The sequence below is a fragment of the Chroicocephalus ridibundus genome, chromosome 1, assembly GCF_963924245.1.
Source record: "Chroicocephalus ridibundus chromosome 1, bChrRid1.1, whole genome shotgun sequence".
Lineage (NCBI taxonomy): Eukaryota > Metazoa > Chordata > Aves > Charadriiformes > Laridae > Chroicocephalus > Chroicocephalus ridibundus.
In genome coordinates this window covers 74,527,585-74,544,491 of record NC_086284.1, presented here as the reverse complement: position 1 = coordinate 74,544,491, position 16,907 = coordinate 74,527,585, and the positions used below count along the sequence as shown (strand labels likewise).

The window sequence follows — 16,907 nt, the reverse complement described above, 5'->3', positions numbered from 1 at the left end:
ACCTATGCGCAGTTGCAGAGATGTCCTTGGCTCATCATATCAGGCCCCTAGAGCCCCTGGGTACAGGCAGCACAGCAGCCCTCTCACCGCCATTCGAAATCTGCAGTAACGATGTTCCACTCTAGGCATCCAGAGGAGCCGGGATGGCCAGACACCGTCTTGTAAGGTGAAATTGTCTCTATGACTCTTTGTTTAATCATGCAGCAATCTTTAGTATTTGCTAATTCATTCAGAAAGATATGTGGAACGTAACAATAATACAATATTAATCTAAGAATAGTCTTCATCTGAAAAAGAACATCTAAAAAGAGAAGAATCAAAGTGTGGAGGAGGTAATAAAGGAAAAAAAAAAAAGGCTGAGATATTACTGCTACATCAATGCAGAAGAATATCCTAGCAGTCAGACCCAGTTATAAATGTGTCATTTATCTGAAACACAAAAAAGGTCTGTGATTAAATTGGCTACCATAAAAGCTGGAATTTACTGAATATAAATGTACCACTAAGTTACAATATATACATGTATACATTAATTGGCCACCTTCTGTTTCTATTTGGTTAAGTGTATCTTTTCAACTCCATTTTACTTCAAATGTAAAGATGAATACATACCTCTGCCTGGAAATTGCACAGGTATCAAAAGTCAAGCTTGCAAGAATCTTTAATGTCCATTCACGTTGATATGACAAAAATATTCAGGATCAGTCTTCACCTTCTTCAGAGAAAGCCCTAGACAACCATAGAATTGTGTCACTACATCCACAAGTCATACTTTGGTTGAGGTGAGGATATTCAGTGCTAAACACGCTACATCCTCCCTACTGTGTTTCATTTCACATGTCATGTCTTGGACAGTGAATATCACATTTATTAGATGTGAATCTTTATTTGGATATTTTATTTTTTTTTTACTGGGTTCAGTCACCTATCCATTATTTGGGAGCTAAGAGTAGAGATGCTCCTAAATGTGTCTAGATGTAATTCCTGTTTTCATTTATAATGCCATAACACTGAAGCAACTCCTCCGCCGTCAGAGTAGCGCTGGCTTCATATCAAATGTCACAGAGAAGAATTCAGCCCGTGGTCTAACCCTGTGTTACCAAGAAGTTAGTCTTCAAGGGCAAAGCACCTCATCTGTGTTCCCATGGGACAGTCCCCATCAGTGGAAAAGCTTAGGACGGATACGTATAAAAGTCAGCACCAGTGGAAAACTGGGTAGGCTCCCTGCAGCAGGTCTTCCCAGATGCCTTACAGATGGAGTCTGTGAAAAAGGAGTTTTGGGAAAAGTCATTTTGTAAGGAAGACCCACAGTTAATAAATCAAATAGGTCTATTGCAAACAAAGGATACTCAAACAAATACAATTTTCCATTCTCTCTTCTAATATTGATACTTTTCAGCAGCACAACTGAACCTCTGACACTGTTTCTCTTTCATACCTCCAAAGAAAGTCTGAGAAATCATAACTAATTTAGCATTAACTAGTCAGTTTATTTTTGATTCAAGGAATAAAATTTGAATTACAGGTGCTAAAAATATTTCCTATCTGCAGCCTCATCCAGTCCTCACTAACTCCTTCATCATGCACCCTTAACGTGGCTTCCTTTGCTCTGCGCCGTGCTGCTGAGGCTGTCTTGCCAATCCCTGCTGTTCCATGTTGACTCTAATAATTCTGGTGATGTTGCTTTTACCAGGCTCTGGAGACTTTCCTACAGCTAGACTGTGCAAGCAACAGGGATGCTCTGGTAAGCTGGGAGTTGAAGCGCTCAGCGACTGCAGAGTTTGACGCCTTGATGAACAGCAGATTGATGAAATGGAGGACGAAGATGCTAGGAGAGAAGAGATACTCTTCAGTGAGAGAAAAAACTGACCCACCATGAGCTTGGATGTAACAGTTCAACACCTCCCCAACACACACCCTGAGATTTATCATGGAACAAATGATTCCATGGCCATGGTCACAGAGCAACAGTCGTGTAAAGAGGCTTTTCACTGCTTTCGTTTTTGCTTTCATCCTCACAAGTTCAAACCAGTCTGCTTTTTAAGTACTACGGTTTTCTAAGCTTGTAGCTGTTGTTATTCACATGCCAACCTTTGTTCTTACCCTTCCTCAGGAATAATCTTCTGGACATTGCTGGGGACAGGATCCAGGCCACATGGACCTTTGCCTGACCCAGTACAGCCATGCTTATCTTCTCCGGTTTGCTATTAACAATACCGTGTCAATGAAAAGTCACTTTTTACAATCATATCAAATGACACCACTAGGCACCCTTCTGGCACAAGACGATGACAATGATAATGAATGCATGTCAAAAGACCAGAAGCTGATGGAAAAAATGGAAGAGAATAAAATAGGATGAAACAAAGTAAACAAAATCGTTTACTCTATTTTGCTTCATATATTTCTTTAGGGGGGATTTGGGGGTTTTAAATGATCGTATAAGAAACAGTTGTGTAGTAGAAAACAAAACTGTGGGAGGCATCTGAAGAATAAAGATATGATATCAGGATGGGGAAGCAACAGCACAGATTGCGTACATAGACAGTACAAGATTTGAGTATGATTAGTTTTAGGGATGCCAATCATCCATAGCTACCACTGAAAATCCTGAAGCTGAGGGTTTACAAATCAAAAGCGTGCCTCTGAAATTTGTCTCACACATGCACAACATCAGCACTTAGATGCACAAAAGGAACATTATGATTCTTCTTGGGCAACCTAAGAGACAGGAATCTGGAGTTCACCTGTGTGAGGGGTCAGGAAATTTCTTGACTGTATCCTATAAGCTGACACTATCTGTCTGCAGTACGAAAACATTGCTGGACTGAAATATTGAAAGGGATTGTGGTCACTGCTACCTTGAATAAAATGAAAAATGCACTGTTAAATGAATGTTCCCAATCACGCACAATTCACAAACTGTTTATTTTCTTTATCCAGTGCATGTGCCCTCTGTGTACCTTCACAAGATGTTGAAAGAAACCATTCCGGTCTTGCTCCCAGAATCTGGACAGAATTGCCTTTCCTCTCCACCCTCAGATACCCCAGCATACGCCTTCTTCACCAACGGAACTGCACTTTCTTCCCTTGCACATCTCCATGTTTCATTCTTTATGGGGAAAGAGATGGAAAGTTTAACACACTTTCCTCTTTCAGCAAGTGGAAACCCTGACAGAATACAGAGTTGTTTAGGCCAAGTTGTAACATGCTATCAACAGAAAAACAAAAGCTAAATCTGGAGGCTGTTGGGGAGCCCTTAACAGCACACAGCTGCAGTAAGTAACAGATGCAAGCATAGCTGAATTGACATCAACTGCTTATTAAACAAGCCATGACCAACAGATGGGAACACTGCTTTATTGTGATAGCCTTCTCCAAACGCTGAATGAACTAACTGGAAAATGAGATTGGAAAACAAGTGGGTGCTAAAAATGTGAAATCCTACTGTGGGAAATCCAGCCAAACCACTAGACTGCCAGGTGCCACAGCTGTTACACTCTTGAACCCAATTCAGAGGAACTAGATTTTCCACAGAAAAGGATAGAAAATGATCATTTTCAAGGTCTCCCACCTACGTCCCATTGGCAGTTACAGTAATTATCAGTGTAATTGCTTCAAGTCACATCTCATTAAAAATTAAAAAGGAGACTTGGGCTCTGTCAGCTGTGATTTGCTAATGCATCAGGCAATGCAGTCTGTCAACGTGTATCATACCTGTACTTCACTCTGAATTTTTTTCTGATTTAGTTTTTCACTAGATCACTATTTTGGAAAATCAGCAGGGAAATCATGTGAAATGAACATTGATTTTAGGTATTACAGAACAGAGAGAAGACTACAGAGACAAGGAGAAGAATCTTTCTATAGAAACAAATACATGGTTTTTAAAGTATCTATAAAAACAATTATTGCAATAACCAATGATGGAGTTAAGTATTTATGATCTTGTTCAATGAAATTGTATTCTTCAAGTTATCTAGACAAAGAATCATTAGCCCACTAATAGTCAATGGAAATTTGCCAGGACTTCATTCACTCTCTTATAAACACACAGAGCTAATGAACACAATAAGAGCAGCAAGCATACACTTTAAGATACTAACGTGTTAAATATAATAGTTCTGGAATAAATAAGACAAAATTACACATCAAAACATAATGAAGCTAATACACACTAAATAGCTAATACAATTACGTAATCTTTATTCACTTCTGTTAACGTTGTTTCCCTGAGTGGGAACAACAGGAATGGGTTCTTGATTCCTCCTAACAATCAGCAATATTTTAGCTGAGCAGAAACCAAACCACAAATGTTCCAAAAAGCTCCATTATTTCATATAGGACCCACAGCTCTGTGGAAATATAAGGCCTCACACAAAAATACATGACTTCGTCATCCATGTAACTGAATCCACATTATCTTGGGGAGCACAAAAATCCATCCCTATATTGGGCAATGCTCATTCAAGTTCAGGAGGACTGACTTCCTCATATAACAGATGACTGTACAGATGAAGTCAGCAGAACTGTAGGAAGAAGTGCTGATTAACACATGGAGTAGTTACAAAACACAGCCAATCAGATTATTAAAAAAATATATAATTATCTGGAGAGTTCATAAGAGGTGACAAGACAAACCTTTGGAAAGGAAATGTGGGAACTGCTGATGGCATTGAATGCTTTTAACACATTACACATATACTAACATTCACATAAAACTGTTGTGTATAAACATGAAGAAAAAGCCTTTACTTCAGGCAAATAGATCAGGACTATTGATCTTTTTTGAAAGTTAGAAGATATCCAAATTATTCAGAAATTAGATACTACAAGAAAAAGAATATGTGAGAAGATTACGCAACTTTCAGATAAATCAGTTCCCAGTTTAACAAGCTGCTTTTAGAAATCTTGAAAAAATAAGTATAACCTAGTTACTGTGAAAGGTATTTAGCTACCAAAGTTATTAGCTTTAGGTATTAATGGTATTTACAGGTATTCAAAACATTTCTTTGAGATGCTGACTCTATTTTAAAAACATCGGCCTTTGTTGTAAATCCTCAAGAAGTATTGAAAACAACTACTAGGAAAATCAAGTAAGGGATCACTCTGATGAACATTTGTGTGTCTAGCATATGAAGGGCAACAATTGAAATTTCAGGGTCATAGAGGTGCCTGAAGATGAAAATAGGGTGTTTCAGCTCATAAGTACTGTTGCTCCTGACTTGAACATCCCGCCTTCTTTGAGCATTATGAAAATTCCTTGAAGGGAAAGTGCATTGCTAGATACCTAAGATTTTTAGTATCTGGTTCACAGAGACTAACCGAACAATTCATTAGCTCAGTACAGCTTTCCAACACCTCACCCATGTTACTCAACACTTACTTATATCGATATAATTAAATATGACCACTTCTGAGGGTAAGTGTTAATCTGTATAGGTGAATCTCACAAACCTGGTCCTCAGCACATATTGGACTGCCAGGCGGTAACTGTAAGCTAATAGTCCATACTAGACCTGAACCTTGGGCAGAACGAAAAAACAATGCCAGGCAAATTCGTCTTCTTTATTCTCTTCACTCCTTAAAATTATATCCAGTATTAACATCATTAAAATAGATGTGTATGTCAGGAATTGAGTAACACATTTGATATAATTTACAAAATTATATACGCAAAATGCTATGAAATCGTTAGCGTAGTTTGAAAATGGGACAAATGTCTACACCCAAAGAGGATAAATACACAGTCATGTACAGAGATTGGATAAAGAGTTATCTGATGAAACTCTGTGAGAATGACCATACAATCTTATTTAATATCTTCATCAGCTCTCTGACTTTCCCCTTTCTGATAAAACACAGAAGGATATGTAAATAAAAATACATTTAAGCTAAAAAAAGCCACGTCCAACGTCAATGGTGTCATCAGAAGAGGACAGTGTACCCTCTTTAGTATGTTTGACCTGCATACCACCTTGAAGTCTTGTTAGAATCTTGACAGAGTACTCTTGAGATTACTTGGTAAAGCTAGGCAGGATTCAAGTGCTAGATAGCCACTGCTCTCATTTAATATTTCCTTCAACCTTCATGGAATCAGTAACAGGACTTGCTGGTCACAATAGCAGTATTTCACATTTACTCAGCATCTGCATCTCAAGATGTCCAAGAGGGAGGAGTCTGTGATAACTGAGCATTTCCAGTGAAGTAGCTCCACCTGTGGAAACCATGGTCTCTCATACAGCTACAGGACAAGCCCAGCACCTCTGTTCTCATATAATTCTGACCCAGCCACTCCTAAAACGCAGTGGCACCATAATACCCATTATAAGCAATGTTAATGGAATTTGCAGACAATCTTTAACAGATGAGTGAGAACACAGAAGGAAAGTTTAGAGGAGTCAAATCAAGTTGATTGACAACATGATGATTGAGTGAATCTATAATCCACTACTTCTGGAAGTAAATAATTAATGCGGATGTTGAGAACATACTTAAAATAGTACAAGGAGGTACAACTAATAGGTATGGATAAAAATCCTGTTATCTTTCCACTGACAGTAGGATCTTTAAAATTAAGAGCTGAATATGGCATGTAATGGCATACCTACACTAGCCCAGGTATCTACTGCAGAGTGACAGGGAGTATAGATACTGATGTCAGCTTTAAATGAGCTAGCTCAGACACTAAAAGCACTTCAACCTCTGAAGCATTGAGCTCTATATGCAATAATTTAATGCCTGCAATATAGACATACCTTTAATCTAACAAGTGAAAAACAGTAGGAGGACTGGAATATATACTCTGCTTACTAGCAGGTGCTAAGGTTGGTGTCACCACATCTTTATTGCTACTACAAATGTCAGGCAAATTAAGACAGCATATGCTGGAGCATGCTTTATTCAGTTCTTCCCCTTACTGTGGAAACACATGCTGAGAATGATCAGCGTGAAGAATGGTTTCCAAAGGAGGTGAAAGAACCCCATCACAAAGGACATGGGAAAGCACCCAGAAAAGATCATGCAGAACCCTGCTTCCTTGTGTGGGGATAAACTAAAGGACCGTCAGATCTGTTTAGTGCCTAATATTTATGATTTTCCAGAGCTACTTCTTTACCTTCAAATTCTTCTTCATTGCTGGGCAGTGAATTTCTTTCTCTCTGTTTTACTTCCCTTCTGGAGACAAACAAAACATCATCAGAGTCCAACATCTTCTCCCTGGGATGTCTTTTGTCTTCGGCTCTCCTCCTCTTTTTCTTTTTTCCCCTGTCTTCTTTCACAATAGTTTTCCTTGCTTCTTCTCTTTCTTCATCTTCCACAGATGAGTGAGGATAGGGCTCTGTGGTCTCTCTGTCCGGGCTAGAAAATCAGAGAAGGAAATTCACTAAGCTAAAAGCGCACATTTTAAATCCTTTTTTACATGACATAGATCTCACCTTTTCCCACATCTCACAGTACTAACAAGAGAAAGACTTAGCACACCCTTGACCATTTGACAGGGCTATAAATGTCTTACAATTCAGTTTCCCTTTTATTTATAAAATAAGTAAAGAATAGCCTAAAACACAGCATGCATAGTTTTGCTCTCTTATTTCTGTAGATACTGTATATCTTGCTAGCCTATTGCATACAATGTTTCCTCTGTAAAAAATTCTGATAGTATTCCTGTTAATCTCAATTCTAATATGATTCAGCAAGAACTCATACCCTTGGTATCCTTCATAGACAGTCCGTCCCCAGCCCACTCTTAAGATTTCTAAAATATGCAGAACAGTTATGAAGCTAAACACAGTTACAGATGTCTCCTTTCACTGCATTAAACCCCAAATTATCAGAAGTGCTTTGGTAACTAAAATTGAAACAAATATTTAGGCACACAGCTTTACTGACACCAAACAAGAGAAAGGCTCCTGAGTACCTTTTCGGCTCTGGCCCCTAGTTCTGTCTAGCTCTTATGACTCCAAAAGGATTTGAGCAATAATTGCCTTTTATGGTGTGGACCCAGAGCATGTAGTGTTTTACTTTGGATATGGAATTTGTTAGTTACATTGGCAGACTGATTGTTCTGACATAATTCTTTCTTTCCACTGTGATGGTAGGAAAACACCCCAAACAGATGTTAGCATCTGTTATTAAAATGATGAAAGCTATACAGTATCTCTAAAGAGTAGTGGATTAAGCAGGACTCCTAGTACATACCACATAAACATCAAAAGACAATCCCAAAGAAGCCAGAGCTGAAGATTTAGCCAAGGTATTGTAACACAACATCTGTGCGCACTGCGGACTCCCTGTCAAGGGACCCTGGGCTATCCCTTTTATTTTTTTAGTCCCTTATTTCTACAGGACTTAGAAACTCAAAAAGATACAATCTTTGTGTGCTAATATTGTATTGCATTCAAACTTTTTGTTTCCTTTCTGATTAAATCATGCTTCTATTTTGTTTCTATCAACAATGTCAGCATGTTCTCATTAGATCTGTGCGCACCCATGAGCAATGTGCTGCACTGTTCCCCTCTAAGTATGACATGGAAGGTAGGTATCTATTTTAGAATATACTTCCATTTCCCCTGGAAGGTAGGAGCTCTACTGGAAACTCCAACTCAATCTGGGCTCGAGCACTGCCATCACATTGCTAATATTCATAACCGATTAACATGTCACTAATGAAACACAGTTGTTTGATGGCTTTGAATGTACATCTCCTCACAAAGGTAAAACAATCATTCAACACGGCATAGTGGTTACACAAAGAAACAAACAAAAAGTAAAACTGTGGCCAGTGCCAGCTTTCTATGATGCAGCCACTGAGTTAACGTAGTCAATGCCCAGAAGAGGACATTATGTATGTTTATGCGATACTAAAGTGACATGTTAAGCAGCAAGAAAGGAATGAGATTTCACTTTACAAGTATGTGGCTTTACAGAGAATTCAAAACCTCGCTGAAAACGTTACAAGCAAAAGACGAACATTCTGATTTACTAAGTGTATTGTAAGGGACTGTCTACTCAAATCTTACAAAGCCATTTACTGCAGAGAGTTATAGATCCAAGAAGTAGGAAACTTAAAAGACTCTTAAGTAGAAAAGCTCTCTGTAGTACCAGGCTTCTATTGTTAATTCTTGGAAAAGAAAAAACTCAGCAGAACCAGATACTATACGTAATGTGTATAAAGATTAAGAAAAATATGTTGCAGTAGATTACAAAGTTGTGACTGTGAAAAAAAGGTGCTGTGATTCTGGCAGCAGAATTGTGGAATAGTACGGATCCGTAGTGACCACTGAGGTTTTTATTGGTACACCAATGCACTTCATCTGGGTACCTGGGGATTAGGTCTATGTTGCCTGTATGCTAAAAATTGCTATTTATGTAATTTATCCAATGCCAACAGAGGACCCTGGGAATCCCAAAGGCTCAAATCTGTGTAGTTCAGGGCTGTAAGTGGGTATCTAAGTTAAGAGAGTCTCAGTTTTAGATGCTCAGCTCTCTCTGTCGTTTCTTATTAGCCTTTACACATTTCACTGCACTCTGTGCTATAAATCTCAGCATTCAATATACATCCATGGAACCAAAGAACCTAAATTCCACTCTCAGAGCTGCCAAATGCTCAGATGTTACTGCTCTGAGTCCCACGATGTCCCTTTGTGTATCTGGGCCTTGGTGTCTTTAAAACACTAGCAATCAGATGTAAGTAACAGCATTTGAAATACCATTGTTTGGAGGCACTTCTCATGTTCCTTTAATGAGGGTAATTTTAGGGCACTCTGAATAGTGCTATTTCAAAAATAGAGACATTTTGCAGTAAAAATATAGTCATTTCAAATATGGTGGTTTGTTTCTAAAAATCTACAACTGCTACAAGAAAAAACAGAAACGATGTAGTGAAAACTTCAGACCTTAAAAGAAGTGTAAGACATTGGTCTCAAATCATTATGCTTGCAAAATTTATGCTCTATTCCAGGCCACGTTTGAAATTGTTTTAGTTTGGTTTAAAGGGGATAAAATGAATGCCTTAACTAAGATTCCATTATTTTGTGCTGTGGCAGCAATATTCTTTGGAATATTTTATTTAGATTTCATTAATTTAATTAAATCATCTGCTATACAACCCGGCCAGTGCATTTACAACCAAATCTGTGTTTACTAGCTGGAAACACTATATAGAAATTCACAATTAATATGACTTGAATATGCAGTTTCATCCAGGGCTCTGCCAAATTTGATATCACTTCATCTAAAATTTAGATCTAATGAGTACATTTATTTTTCATTTGCAAAAATTTAGTGCATTCATTTTAATCAGTTTTCCAAAGAATTCTTCTGTTTTCTAGTGAATAACTCAATTTTCTCATCATTTTACATAACAATGGCAAGTCAGCTTGCCAATAAAATCTGTTTGGAGAATGAATATTAAATTTGATATTAAAATACCCAGTCATTAAACAAAGCATGTAGAATAGAAGCCACTCTTATTGCTTACGCGTTTAGTCACATCTTTTCTTAATAAGGTACTTCATTTAGAATATAATTCAACTCAGTGGAAGGGAAAGACTTCCACTGATTTTTGCTGGAACTCAGCTCAATTATATACCTGCCTCTTTTCCAGTGGTTGTGTGCATTAAGTAGGAAACCATGGTCTTCAGGTTTACTTTTCGGTGAAAAGAGGCTATCATCATGTAGGTGATCTGGCCTGGAAAAAGGCATTGATGTATTTCCAGACTTGGAATTCTGCTCAGTTAAGTGGGGGTATCCATTTGTTTATGTGCTGTGGCTGCAAACTGGCAGAAGAGCAAGTTTCAAACTGTGCTGGAATCACTACTAGAAAATGCGTGGCAAACAGGGCTTGAATCAGTGTTGCATTTTTCCAAAATGAAAACAGGGCAATAAATTGACAGATAATAAAATGGTAGGACAGACCATTAATGCTCTTCTGATTGACATGCTTGTGGCTCAAATCCCTTGGTTGCATGTGTAGAGCAAGTCAGTTCACAACAACTAGAGTACTACACATCAAAATCTGACAGCGTACTGCAGCATTTAGGATTCACATACAATAACTTTTATATTTTTAGGTTCAAGCATACTCACGTCATATGATCCACCATCTGCACCATTTTTATGTACCGACAGGAAAAGGCATACTTTATTTGGCTGATTTTAATAAGCCCACTTCTTACACATTGTTCCTGCAATAACAAAATCAACATCCATCTAATTTAAATCTAAATCTCAGAAACAATGAAGATACATATGTATAAAAAGTCAACTGTTTTAATGTAACTGTAATCTACCTCTAAATATCAATGATAAAAGTTTCAAGTACAAAGTACATTTTCTTAATATGCGCTATGAAAAATGCAATAAAATTATCATAATGGCTTACAAACCAACAAACAAACACAATGAAATGAAATGAAATGAAATGAAATGAAATGAAATGAAATGAAATGAAGACTATATTGACTGCGATAAAACCCCCAACGTTTCTCATTTTAAGCAGCATGGATCTGGTATGGTTGGACTTGATGATCTCAAAGGTCCTTTCCAACCATGAAGATTCTATGATTGTGAAAGCCACCAAATGGATTACAGAGGAAAGAACAGTGTGTGATTTAAGAAGAAATTATCCCACAGAATTTCTTGGTTCATGTCTATTACATGAGCTCTTCATTGAGCCCTGAAATCTGATTTACTTTGGTTAGCTGGAGACAGGGGCTGGGACAGGGAGCCTATTAGCCTGGAAAATTATATCTGCTTCATCAGAAACAGAACAATGGTCATACCATTGCCAAATTGGTATCATCTTCTAGCTTTACTTACTTTCCTGTTGTTGAACATCAGAACTGTGTAGAGTTTATCACCCATTTCCACCCTCGTTGGCGTTGCTATGACAATGGCAGGCGCATAATATTCATTTCCTGTCTGTGTCCCAGTTCTGGCAAACACATAGTCTCCAACCTGCATACCAGAAAAGCATCAGTTTGCAAGAACTGTGCAACTTGTAAGTTTTACAAGACACAAAAGGTAAATATTAAGATATTTTTACATGAATCATCATTCTAACATGTTCCCATGCTTGAATATGGTTCTTTAAAAGAAAAGAACTTGGTCCTTGCATGTACCAATAACTCACAATTTCCACTGAATTCTGGCTCAACTAGCAAGTTGAACTGAATGAGGAAGCTATTAAAACTCTTCATTCCTTTGGACATTGCGCAAATTTATATGTTTTTAGTAAGTTTTTTAACCAACCTCGGGAATTTTAAAGAATTCCGTATGTAACTGACTTACACAAAATCATTTTAAAAATTGACACAGAAGTCACAATTTTCTATCAAATTCTGCAGGTCTTCTCTAGAATTGGATGCTCCCCTTACAGAATATCAGGAACTACCTGATCCGGATTTGCCTTCATTTCAAATGGAAAAAAAGGCATGCCTCTAGTTTTAAGGGTAACAAATCAGTTATAAAAATGCTTTTTGTATTCAAACCAGCTGTATCCATTCTTTATCCTTTCTGCATCTATCATCACTGTGTAAAATAAGAATTGTCTGAAAAAACAACTGTGATTACAGATAGCTGATAAATTTTAAATAAAAGCAGAAATGGAATAAGAATTAATTTTTTTTTTATTACGGTTATTTGCCTTAGTATAAGGTTATCTGCTGGATTTATAATATGCTATGAAAAACAAATGGTTATAACCTGCTATACATCACATTGTGTATAAAAGGCTCTCCTTGATTTGTAATCTATGTGCTAGGAAACAATCGTTTTGCTGGGAAATAGCACACCTTACTTCTATAGGTAGCCAAATACTCGTGTTTTATGTAGACTTCTAATAAACAAAGGAAGAGGATTACAATGAAAACAAAGCTACAAACAAATGAAAAATAACACGTTGGAAATAGTATGATATTACTATCACTAAAACATTTTCTTTAAAATAAATGGATGTATTTAAAAGATTTTAAAAATCTATTCTTATTCCACATGTGACCAATTTAACAAAATTTAAAATGAATATTTGCTGTCATAAAAAAATACAATTTTTCACCTGCAGATATGGGCATGGCATAGCACCTCCCACAGGTATAGCGAACGTCACAGGTACAATCCAGTTCTCCCCATTGCTGAAGTCAACAAGTACACAGGTAGAACTGATATTTTTTATCACCGTTCCTAAAAAACAACACAATAAAATACTCAAATGATTTTTCTTTTACCTCTTGTGGATTTTTTTTTAAATCCTATAGGCTGTCACACATCATTGAGGTAAAATGTGTCTCTAATATACATTCTTCATTTTCATTTAGCTAGGGCAAGCTGTGCTTGGGCAACAGAGAAATTTGTACCTAAAAAAATACAGTCTTAGTAACCATTCTTAATAATGCCATAAAAACAAAATGAAGAATCATTTTCACGCTTAAGTCTGAAATCGGTAAGCTGATCAAGTGGATGATTGTTGACATAATGAAACTATTACCACGGTTAAGAATATGTAATTTAAAAAAAAAAACAAAAAAGTAGAAATAACACAAAAATACACACACAAACACCGTTTTTTTTTTATGAATCAATAGAACACAATGTAACCTACTAATCATTCTGTCTCAAAACTCAACAAAAAGGCAGAAGCATTTAGTGAATTCTTTGAACACACGCAAAAGCTTGGCTTTTGCCAAACGCTCGACAGAAACATTCGAGGGAGACATCAAAGAGGGATAGGTTGATACTCTCAGATACTCAGTTACTTAAAAGGATTTCCTTCTGTACTCTTCTTATATAAATTTATCATTGCTTTCTCACTTAACAAAATGTATATCTTTTTATAAATGTATATATGTGCACACAAAAGATTTATATTAATTTTTCATTAATATGCACATGTAATATTAAATCTGATTAAGTCAGAAGTAGGTAATTATGACCAAAACTCATGTTTTATCAGCATTAAGAAACTGTAAAAAATATTCGGAATGTGGACAAAGATATATACCTGGATAATAAAATCCCGTGACATCTGATCTTGCAATCACCTTTTGGCTCTTGTGAGTCACAAATACTCGGCCTTTTTGTGTTTTTTTAGACTTTGACTTCACAGTTTCTTCTTCAGGTCTCTGTAATTTGATACAATTATTTTTTCCACAACAACTAAGCCAGTCACCCTCAATCTATCCTTTAGAATGAATTAAAAATCAGGCAATGTAATATTATCACCTCTGCTGATAATTCACAGTAAACTGTAATTATTTTAAACATTCAGAATAGTTATAAACAGAGGAAGCTATGTTACAAGAAGTACTCATGGATAAGATAATCTAAGAGTTTTCACTGTAAAATCCTGTTTTACATGGTCATAACAATACCTATACTTTCAAGTGTCCAGGCAGAAATTTACCTTGACGAATTATGTCTCTGGCTGCCATTTTCCTAAAAAACATTTTACAAAGGTGTAAAATTCATATTCAAGGATGAGGTAAGGAAAAATCAACTGATTTTGCAGAATAAGCAAAGATGGTATAAATGTCCATTTTGTACAGATAGGTGGGTCTTCACAATAATCTTATTTTCATTAAAAGCACCTTACGTTATGGAATAACTGATTTAAAAAAATCAAATACAGAACCAAATTTTTTTTTTAAAAAAATCTTGAAGTGTCTAGAAAAACTGTTTATTTACAAATTAAAAATTAAAATTGTCCGCAGTTTTGAAACAGCAAAATATTAAACCACATCTTCCAGAACCGCCACTGTCCATCATTCTGCCCTGCTAGTTTGGGTTCTTCAAACCCTAATTCTCCTCTTTGGGGCGCAACTGCCCAGACTACAGCTCTTTTAACATACCACAGCCACACATAACACCGGAGCTTACTGATGAATTGCTCATAAATAAGTCTGAGGGACCATGCACCAGATGGTGGGAATTGAAATACCAATGGGGCTGGCTATATGTGGACCAACTCAACTGCTCCTTGAAGCCAGTGACTGCAATTAGTAGTAATTGAATGAAGAATGCAAAAAGCATGATGGATCTCACACAACAACTGAGGCAGGGGGCTGTGGGAAACACAGTATGTGAAAAATAGTCGAAGACTGACAAATTACAAGTGGCTCTATGTAAAAATATACTGTCGGGCTTTCTGAGCTTCTGTGTACTTGATTTTAGATTCACCATATTCTTTTATCTTAAAGCCTTTCATATCTCACAGTAACATTTTATGGAGTCTCAGTGTTATTTGCCTTTAATGTAAATCGTGTTCCTGAATTTCCCCCCCCCCCTTTTTTTTTTACAAGAAAGAATTTCTTCCCATTCAGGGCATCTCTCTTAGAAGAAGTTTTGAGAGGATCAGAGTATTAATGTGTGTATGTAAAAATGTGAAAGAATACTTTATATTTTGCTTTCCTGAGAAAATTAAGAACACTGATGTTGTAAAAACATTTTCTTTCTAATATTGAAAAGTCCATAATCCCAGTACTTTTATAAGTACATTTTAATCATCCTCGAGAACAACACTATAATTTATATTTACTAAAACAATAAATTAATTCTTGAAAAAGTCTACATTTTCTCCATACTGCTCATAATAATGTTTCTAAATATAAATTATAAACAAGTGCAAAGTTAAATAAATCATTTTCCCCATTAATTTTTAACACATATATTTATTAGCCTACCGTGTAAACAATTTGCAAGCATCCATCTCTCATACAGTTCCTTTGAATCATAAACACACACAGCTTGAAATCTCAAACTTCTCCACAGATCTACACACTGTTCTGAAAAACAACCATAACTCACAGACTTCTAAAAACCCCTGCTTGCTAGGGTGTGTATGACTCGCTTCCTTGTCTGATGACATTTTTCTTCCTGAAAACATGTATTTGATGCATTTGATACTGTATTTGATGTATTTGATATTGACTAACAGTCAGTAATGATGGAAAAGATGGGAGTAACTTTGACTAAATTGTTTATTCTGTTTCACTATAACTATCACGAACTCTTTTTTCCAATCTCCCACACAAAAATCACAACAACCCTAAAAAAAAAAGTCCTAAAAATAAGCAAAGCACACACATAAAAAAGGAAAGAGATATTTTAAATGGGAGATATGTGAGGGTTTTCTAGTTTATTCTTTACCCCTATAGAATATAAATTATATCAACAGTTCTGTTTTTCCAGCTCAGTCCAAACCAGAGGCTCTTCATAACGCTTAACTGACTGCTTGAAGTACAACTCAACAAAGGCTGATTTGAGTGCAGACTTACAGCTCCACAGACACAAAAAGGTATTTGGGTAAACCATTTATTTAATTCCTCAGGCTCCAAAGGGACAGCTGCTGTTGAATATTTATTATCAACTAATTTGTAATGCTTGACTAATAACTTGGGCAACTTCCAGCACTCTGCATTAATCCAAATACTAAAGACTGTGCAGGCATCCACAATGAGGATGCCGAGCCCTGCAGAATTCACAGGGCTCAAAAATACTGCCTAAATTCAAATCCATCTCTCCTTCCTCTCACACAGCCTTTAGGTGTTCAGCGCGATTGACGCAGACACTGTTAGAGCGTCCATTTCTGGGATATCGTTCTCCACTATTTCTATTACAAAACAGCCCCGTCTGACTCTCGGGGATTTTCACCCTGTTTAGCTCTGCTTCTGTTGAAGCCAATGCATTAAACCACATGAGGTGAAGGAGACGCTGCTTCTCCCTGCCAATACCTGCTGCATTTTAAAATTCGCTTTCAAAGAGATTAGGTTTTGCACTTTCCTACTGTGAGTGAGAATAGATTGGAAGACTATCCACAAATCTCTATGTATCTTGGCTCTGACTTTGGCTTTTCACAATCCTGACGCCTCTAGAGCCAAGCAACCACTGCTTTTTCCAGGCTGTCAGTGTCA

General features: G+C 36.8%; 1 protein-coding gene across 4 annotated transcripts in view; it reads right to left on the bottom strand.

The window, feature by feature from the left end:
• Positions 1 to 1,589: 1,589 nt before the first annotated feature.
• The window catches only part of VWA3B (von Willebrand factor A domain containing 3B), a 71,176-nt gene continuing 55,858 nt past the window's right edge, over positions 1,590 to 16,907 (bottom strand). For 3 of the 4 annotated variants that reach the window (XM_063349109.1, XM_063349189.1, XM_063349363.1), the window contains 6 exons: positions 14,000 to 14,120; positions 13,058 to 13,182; positions 11,821 to 11,958; positions 11,089 to 11,186; positions 7,118 to 7,359; positions 1,590 to 1,828 (listed from right to left, as the gene is read on the bottom strand). In XM_063349109.1, the coding sequence (XP_063205179.1) occupies positions 1,590 to 1,828; positions 7,118 to 7,359; positions 11,089 to 11,186; positions 11,821 to 11,958; positions 13,058 to 13,182; positions 14,000 to 14,120 (963 nt within the window). Of the gene's footprint in view, positions 1,829 to 5,558; positions 6,218 to 7,117; positions 7,360 to 11,088; positions 11,187 to 11,820; positions 11,959 to 13,057; positions 13,183 to 13,999; positions 14,121 to 16,907 lie in introns of those variants that run through there. The other variant, XM_063349276.1, reaches the window with a different exon arrangement.